Here is a 9,110-nt window from a genome sequence, read left to right on the forward strand (position 1 = left end):
GCATTTCATACCTTCGTCGCAAATCGAGTTCAACAGATTAAAGATGCTTCAACAATTTCCCAATGGAAATACGTTCCCACTAAATGTAATCCTGCTGATCATGCTTCAAGGGGTCTCTCAATTCCAAACTTTCTTCAATGCAATCAATGGAAAAACGGCCCTGAATTTCTATGGAAACCACAATCTCAATGGCCTAAGCAACCAGAATTTCTCGAAGTCGTGGACAATGACCCAGAAATTAAACAACCAAAGCAAACGTGTTTTGCAACCCAAAGCGAATCCCACCTTCTGGAAGATCTTCTGGGTAAGTATTCCTCTTGGTACAAGCTGAAAAGAATCGTTGCTTGGCTTTTCCGTTGTAAGCATAAATTTCTGACTTTAAGACTCACAAACCTTGCAAATAGACAAAATGCTCCAGCACACAATCTTTGTTTGTCTCTAGATGAGCTCACAAAGGCGCAAAACTTTATTTTTACCTTTGTACAGTCAAAACACTTTGCCAACGAAATCAACCAACTGAAAGCACAAAAGCCATTAAACAACTGCAGTAGCTTAATAAAATTCGACCCTTTCTTAGAAAACAATTTACTAAGAATTGGTGGCCGCATCAAAGCTGCACCTCTCAAACACGATGAAAAACATCAAATTATCTTTCCCAATCGCTCCCAAATAGTTCCTCTCATCATTCAAGAAATGCACGACACATTTGGTCACAGTGGCAGGGAACACGTCCTGTCTGCCCTGCGCGAAAATCTATGGATTGTAAAGGCCAATTCAGCAGTCCGCAAGGTTTTATCCAAATGCATTGATTGCCGCAAAAGAAGCGGAAAACTCAGCACACAAAAAATGGCTGATCTTCCTAAAAACAGATTGACACCAGACAAACCTCCATTCACCTACGTTGGTGTAGACTATTTTGGCCCATTTATTATTAAAAAGGGTAGAACAGAACATAAAAGATACGGTGTCATTTTTATTTGCCTTGTAATAAGAGCCGTACACATTGAAATCGCAAACTCTCTGGACACTTCATCTTTTATACTCGCTCTACGACGATTCATCGCAAGAAGAGGGCAAGTAGAAGAAATTAGATCTGACAATGGTTCAAACTTTGTTGGCGGTGAACGAGAAATGAGAGAAGCCATCAAATCATGGAACAACAGTCAGATCGAAGATGCTTTAACACAGAAAAGCATCAAATGGATCTTTAACTCTCCAAGTGCATCCCATCATGGAGGTGTGTGGGAAAGACAAATCAGATCCATTAGGAAAATCTTATCAGCTATCTGTAAAGGCCAAACTTTAACAGATGAAACGCTGACTACCTTCCTGTGTGAAGTAGAAAACATTATCAACAGTCGCCCACTTACAAAATCGTCAGACGATCCTAATGACATGGAGGCTCTCACACCGAACCATTTGCTTCTTCTAAAACAGCAAATAAACCTTCCTCCAGGCTCATTCACAAACAAAAAAGAGCTTTACTCTCGAAAACGCTGGAGACAAGTCCAATACATGGCCGACGTCTTTTGGACATGGTGGGTGAAAGAGTACTTACCTTTGCTCCAGAAAAAACAAAAGTGGACCAAAAAATCTCCTAATCTGACTGTGGGGGACATAGTTTTAATCGCAGATAACACACCCCGAAACAATTGGCTCATGGGTCGCGTAATTCAAACGTTTCCCGACAAAAATGGCATTGTCCGTAGCGTTAGCGTTCAAACTAAACAGTCCTTGATTGTCAGACCAATTCAAAAGTTATGCTTGATCGTTCCTGCAAAACCAATGTAAATTTGTGCTGATTTTGTTTTCTCATGTTGTTTATACCTGTGTATTTGAACAAATGTACGAGGCCTTAAAGGGGAGGAAATGTTACTGCCAAATTTCTTACTTAAGCCCTCTGCATTCATTTGTGACTCGTTTGTTAATATTTGGCTTTTTTTTCTCTTTTGCAGACCACTGTACTAAAAAAGCCCCCTGTTTTTGTTTCTCTTTTATAATGTTTGGCCTCTGTCGCATCTGCGTTTGGCACCTGTGGTCCGGAATGGCCCGTTTCGGCGAGTCCAATTCGGCGAGTCCGATTCGGCTAGTCCGATTCGGCGAGTTCCCTATTCGGCGATAGCCTTTTTCGGCGAGTGCCCTATTCGGCGAGTTTTGAATTTTTTTAAATAAAATTATCGGGCACCGTAGCCTAATTATAATTGCCGTTTTTACATCGTTTTAACGTCGCTAAACCTTGAAATCGTGCAGAAAGGAATAAAAATAAAATGGTTGAACTATTAAATTAAAATTCGTCATGTCAGTTCAGTTGTTTTTATTTCTGACCATCATATCAAAAACAATACACGTCAACATAGCAAAGGTAGAAGTGACAAAACGCGAACGTTAAAACGTGCTTGAATTCGTCATGTCCGTTCAGTTGTTTTTATTTCTGACCATCATATCAAAAACAATACACGTCAACATAGCAAAGGTAGAAGTGACAAAACGCGAACGTTAAAACGTGCTTGAATTCGTCATGTCAGTAGAGTTGTTTTTTATTTCTGATCATAATATCAAAAACAATATACGTCAACATAGCAAAGGTGTAGAAAAAGGTAGAAGCGACACAACATGAAGGGAAAATAAAAAAAACGAAAATGTAACAAACAAAATAAATAAATCATGTAATGATTGATTAGTTTGGATCAACAAATGTGTGGCCTACAGCCCTACAGCTTGGATTGAAAGGAAATTATCGGGTACCGTAGCCTAGTTATCCCAACCAGCAAAAATTTGTTCCAAGAACCCAGTTAGCCTAACAGTTCATTTTTACATTGTAGTAACATTAGGCTAACTGGGTTCTTGGAACAAATCGAAGGGTTTCTGTAAATGTTTCTCAGTTTCAACGTATCCTAGCCAGCAAAAGCTCCCTTTTCTACACGATTTCAACGTTTAGCGACGTTAAAACGATAGGCCACACATTTGGTTAGCTATTTGACCTTTTCATTCTGTTACTACAATGTAGAAATGAACTGTTAGGCTAACTGGGTTCTTGGAACAAATTTTTGCTGGTCGGGATAACTAGGCTATGGTACCCGATAATTTCCTTTCAATCCAAGCTAAGCTGTCCACACATTTGTTGATCCAATCTAATCATTTTAACTATTCAAAAGTACTAACTTATAGACATAAACACGATTTATTTACTTTGTTTGTAACACTTTCTTTTTTTTTATTTTCCCTTCACGTTGTGTCGCTTCTACCTTTTTCTACACCTTTGCTATGTTGACGTATATTGTTTTTGATATTATGATCAGAAATAAAAACAACTCTACTGACATGACGAATTCAAGCACGTTTTAACGTTCGCGTTTTGTCGCTTCTACCTTTGCAATGTTGACGTGTATTGTTTTTGATATGATGGTCAGAAATAAAAACAACTGAACTGACATGACGAATTTTAATTTAATAGTTCAAACATTTAATTTTTATTTCTTTCTGCACGATTTCAAGGTTTAGCGACGTTAAAACGATGTAAAAACGGCAATTATAATTAGGCTACGGTGCCCGATAATTTTATCTAAAAAATTTTAAAAACTCGCCGAATAGGGCACTCGCCGAAAAATGCTCTCGCCGAATAGGGAACTCGCCGAATCGGACTAGCCGAATCGGACTCGCCGAATCGGACTCGCCGAATAGTAGCAGACCCCCTGTGGTCTGTTTTCGTTAAATCAGTAACTTATTAGTCAACGATATAACGTCAGTTTACATCGAATTATACAACCATTGACCTATTCGTTTTTTCAATAATTGCCAATCCTTGAGAAAGGGAATTCGTAATTGTACTGTAAATCGTTTTTGTTTGATTCTACAAAATTGCTTTTCTCTAGACGGTCGCAAATTTAAGAAATCTCAAAGTTACCTGTGTTGAAAAGATTGTCTAAAAAAGCACATTAAAAGAACACGTGAAAACCAATTCAAATTCATGTGTCGTGTTGTTGGAAGCAATCTAGACAGAAGAAACTGACCAGGCAGTTCAATAGAGCAAAGGTCAACGACAAACAAAATACGTCACTGTAACATAGCAATCAAATAGACAAAGCGGACGTTACAGCTGGGACTTGACTGTTATTTTTCACTACGTCTGTTCCTTTCCTTGGTCCACTGCGCCGAAACAAGAGAGAACACTCTTTCCACAAACGCATTGCTGACCGGAAGGGAGAATATGATGCTAACCAGCTTGTAGAGCAGCGGAAAAGAGATGTTTCCGGTAAAGATCTTCATCTACTTGGCCTCAGGTTCATCCTTGCGGAACACATCATCTGGAATCTTCTTGAGCAGTGTGTTAACAGCCGAGACCTCATCGAAAAGCTCATCTTTCATTGCCAATAGTAGATCAACTTGCTTCGTCAACCCCTTGACTTCCTCGTACTCGATTGCTGGATCTTTCAGCAGGGTGCAGTTGACGTGCGGTGGAACGGTGGATGCTTCTCAAATCGATACAACTTGTTGATATATTCCAAGGTAATGGTGTAAAACTTCTGGAAGCTCGCTTTGAGGACCTTAGCAGGCCTCGAAATTCACGGCGGACACCGCGGACATGTCCGCCGTCACAGCATGTGATGTCCGCGGGAGGTACCCTCCAGATCGGTCATATTTGTCCGCCGAGAAATAACACAGGAACCAGCGATACAAATCGTCATTGCATAGCACGAACAATATTGTTGCGAGAATATAATTTCCCGCGCATTCTAGCGCGCATCTAAACAATGTGAATAGGCCTACTGTATTCCTTATAGCTTCCACTCAAGCAGGAAAATGTTCGATTTTTACATTGCTTCAACGATTGATGACATTGAATTAGCGTAACAAAGGTGAATTCTTCGCCAAGAATCGATGCGAGTACCGGTACTTCTACACTAATCACGCGCAACTTAGTTCAAATTTTTGAAGTTTTGGTATTACAGTAAGAAAAGGCCCAAGGAAAATTCACTTTCGCTCACATGACACGCAAAAATAAACCTAAAGAAAAATGCCTAAGAAACTTTGCACAGCAGAAAATAGTAGCGTTAGTGTGGAAGTTTTCCTTCTCGTGCCCAGAGCATTGTGACACAAGAAGCCACATGACCTCTTTCGGTGGTTCCAAGTTAATCAGATATGCGGCGCTTTGACTCTTTAAGCGCACGTCGTTGATCTGATGAAAGCCTTTCAGAGTAACTTTGCTGAAATTTTAAAAAGCCTTCTAAACCGTAGCTAACTAGCTATAGTTCTCAAATGGTGAAGAATTATCAAGATAAAGTGATTAAACATGACGATCGACGCTGAATCTGGTGTGTCCGCCGTGAGACTCAATTTGTCCGCCGAGATAGCTGCTCAGACCGGACACGTTTGTCCGCCGTAAACAAAAACGAATTTCGAGGCCTGCCTTAGCATGCTCTTCTTTGACTGTTCTTAGTAATTTGTCTGTTGTTGCTCCGACAAACCCTGAACACTGGCGTTGCAATATTTTGATCTTGAAAGATTCAATTATCTCTGCCAGTTCTGGAAACAATGCAGTTGACTTTTGCAGGAGTAACAGTGGTTCATTGAAGAGCAAGAGAAGTCAAATCATGTGACGTGTACGCCACGGGAGTCGGCTACCTTTCATTTATGATGTCATAAAATCTCGGAGCAAAAGCATAATTTTAGAATATTATGCAACACCGGATACCAGAGAAAAACGATTGAAGTTCTGTAATTGATGAAAATAAGACAAAATAAGGACGCAAGTCGAAAATAAGGACATTTCTTAGAAATAAGGACGGTATGGCAACCTTGGATATGGTGGAATAACAGAATCCAGCAGGCAAAAGTATACTTTTTTCCGGCGGCCAAACGTGTCCGACTGAAGCAAGCTGTTCGGCGGCCAATCACAAGCACATGGCGGCCATCGGAACTTTGACACGCATCAACATACAGTCTTCGAAATTAGCGCATTTTTACTTCGGCAGAAACGAAAAATAACTAGAGTAGTCTATCACGACCGCACTGTTTGATTTGTTGTGATGTAATAATACCAAAAGTAGCGATAAAGCGAGCAACAAGATACGCACGTCGCACGCTGTTACAGTAATTCACGTTAAATAACTCATGGGGAGAAAGTAAGTTAATTTTGGGTTGATTCAACGTTCGAGTCAGCACAAATCGATTTAATTTTCCCGGCGGGTTGTATTGCGTAACAACAATGCCCAATAAGAAAGTTACGTTTGTTTTACATTAATTCGACATCCAGCAACGTTGAATTATCATAAAATAAAGTCAATTGCTCAACCAGGTACCGGCAACAAATTAATAGCTCCCTGCGAGAAGATTGCCTCGATTTACGTTTACACTAACATAATTTCGGCACAATTGGAATACTGCGAACAACACAAAGTCTGTTTGATGAAGAACTAGCTGTCAGAATCGGAATCATCAGATGCTGTATCGGAGGATGAGGTTGTCGCGTCATCACTGGAATCAGACACATCAAGAGGCTCATCACTTGGCTGTAAATCTACACCGTCTATGGCTTTGCCGTTCGCAATGAAGCGTCCACGTTTTGCGGCTTTCGGGCTTTGATACTAATCCACGCGCCTCTTTCTTTTTCATAGAGATCCATCAGGGTGTTGACTAAGGAACAAATCTATGGCTTTGCAATAACGACTGGGAGGAATGTCTAACCCTAACCTTACAAGCGCTCGTGTGGCCTCGGCATTTTTAATGCCGACGCTAATGCGCCATTTGCCGACGCAAATTTCGAAGACTGAATATATCGCATCAATAAAGTGTATTGTGATGTCACTTGCAGTCTGCTTATGTCAGACATCAGCTGCTTGGTCAATCAATAATGTTAACAATTCAAGCATAGACAGGGTGTATTGTGATTTATCGGGTGCTTTGACTGCTTTCTAATCCTTTGTGATTATAAGTGGCAAAGTACTTTATTCACAAGGCCGCTTGCGTAAAATTTTCTCGGAACTTCATGGCGGACAAATGCGGCCGACGGAAGGGCGAGACTCGGCGGACAAAATGTCGGTTTTTGAAGGTTAATCGCGGCCATGGCCGCGATGGCCGCCTTCAGTTTCGAGGCCTGCTAAACAACCAGGGGAAATAAATGATTAACCTAAACAGTATTACTAAACCAATCAAGCTTTTTATTGAATCAATATTTTATAATGGTGACACTTCATGGAGAAACAAATTGTGTTGACTTAGAGAGGTACTATATGTTCATTTTTAGGAGGATTTGTCCTCTTTTTTCAAGAAAAATAAATATTTAAAAATGCTCAAATTGTCTCTCTTTTTCTTTTGATTTCTTTAGCTTGTATATACAAAAGTATTTTACTTTTTGTGACTTTTCGATGACGCTTGTGTTTGGTTTCCAAGAATTTATTGTACTAATGTAGCGTATGAATTCCTAAATTATCCGAGAAGTTGGTGTACCTTGTTGAGGCTAGTTGCTCAGACAGGTCTAATTAAAAGGACTTTTTCAGCAAAATGTTTGAACTTAAATTGCTTGAACTCATATTCTCTTTAAGATCAAATTTAAATTGGTAGGCTATATTAGGCTACTAGCTGTGTCACCAAAATAGAAACCAACCTAGAGTGCAGTAGCGTAGCTAGGGGGGCGGTGGGGACCGCCCCGGCGGCAGGTTTGGGAGCGGCACTTTCAGACAACAATTTTTGATTTTAATTTGATAAAAAAACGCATTTCATTTTTACATGCTTTTTCTTGAAGGGGCGGCAAAATCTGAATCCGCCCCGGGCGGCACATTCCCTAGCTACGCCACTGCTAGAGTGTGAAAGTAGGCTATTCAAAAGTATAATGTCAGGTGGCTAAAACAGTTTGTATGCCTTGAAAAAGATTTCTAATAGGCTAAGTGTTAGTATTAGGTTACATTTTTTGCTTATGATGCAGGCACAATGGAGCAAGAACAGAAACAGCCTTTAGTTGAGTGTATTTGTAGAATTGGTTGTGTACAATTTCAATCATATTTTTTGTGAGCGATTTTATTATCTCATTAAAGCTGATCGTTGCTTGTCGCACAAATATTAAGGAAACCGTAAAAAGTATGGGCTAAATCTAACAAATAAATTTGTTGGTTAGTCATTGGCGTATCCTGGTTGGTTGAGCAAGGAAAGCAATAAAACTGGTGGGGGATTAGAGCGTGCCAAAGGCATGTGTTTTTTAGGGGGGTCCGGGGGCGTGCCCTCTCCCGAAAATTTTTGCAAAATTACACTCAAATAATGGATTACACTGGTCAACACAACTTTTCTTGCATGGAGTTTTTCAATGAATTTAGGGTAATTTTGGGGTGCTAAATCCGAATCTGACCTCAGATTTATCCTATCATGTCAGGTTTGTAAGACATGACAGCAGCAAATTGTTACTTTTGTCAAAAGTGGAAGATTTGACATTGCGTTTATTGCACATACACATTGTGCTATATCCAGAAATCCAGGCCATGTAGTACCGGTACATAAGTAGCTGAAATACACCGACCAACTATAATTTTGATACCAATTTGTTTTCTAAGCAACATTATTAACCATGCAGTAGTAACAAGCTAAAAGGGAGGCTAAAAGTATAACTGACCCCCACCCCCGTCAATGTTTTGCATGAAACCACAAAGATTTAAACAGGCCTATGGCAATGCTTGTCCAGTGGATGCAACCGAATTCGTACCATGAACAATTTGTACCGTCAGTTCGTACCTTGAAAAGATCGAGAGAAAAAATTAAAAAAAGCCAAAGTCGCTGATCATAGTTTCCGCAAACATTTTAAAATTTTCCGCAAACAAACAAAAACTCCTAGGACCATTATCAGAAATTTTAAAATGTTTGCGAAAACTCCGATCAACCCTATCCCTTTTAAAATGTTTGCGGAAACTGCAATCAGCGACTTCGGCAAACTCTTAGGATCATTACCGGAAATTTTAAAATGTTTGCGGAAACCGCAGAAAAACGGAAACTGTGATCAGCGACTTCGGCTTTGTTCTATTTTTTTCTCTTGATCTTTTCAGTTTGTTTGCAGAAACACCCTAAAGCAGGGAGTCGAACCGTTTGATTTTTCCGGTTCGGGTCCGGTTCTGGTTCAAAGATTGTTT

General features: G+C 39.9%; 1 protein-coding gene across 1 annotated transcript; it reads left to right on the forward strand.

Annotated features, from left to right (window-relative positions):
* Positions 1-226: 226 nt before the first annotated feature.
* On the forward strand, positions 227-1,791 carry LOC145783611 (uncharacterized). Its single transcript, XM_082595504.1, has 2 exons — positions 227-304; positions 487-1,791. Exons 1-2 carry the CDS (start codon positions 227-229, stop codon positions 1,789-1,791), a joined length of 1,383 nt encoding a protein of 460 aa, XP_082451630.1.
* Positions 1,792-9,110: the final 7,319 nt, after the last annotated feature.

The sequence above is a fragment of the Aplidium turbinatum genome, chromosome 14, assembly GCF_918807975.1.
Source record: "Aplidium turbinatum chromosome 14, kaAplTurb1.1, whole genome shotgun sequence".
NCBI classification, from domain to species: domain Eukaryota; kingdom Metazoa; phylum Chordata; class Ascidiacea; order Aplousobranchia; family Polyclinidae; genus Aplidium; species Aplidium turbinatum.

Coding starts and splice junctions, on each gene's coding strand:
- LOC145783611 (XM_082595504.1), top strand. CDS start 227: ATGACCCAGAAATTAAACAACCAAAGCAAACGTGTTTTGCAACCCAAA. Junction 305..486: donor CCTTCTGGAAGATCTTCTGG/GTAAGTATTCCT, acceptor ACCTTTGTACAG/TCAAAACACTTTGCCAACGA.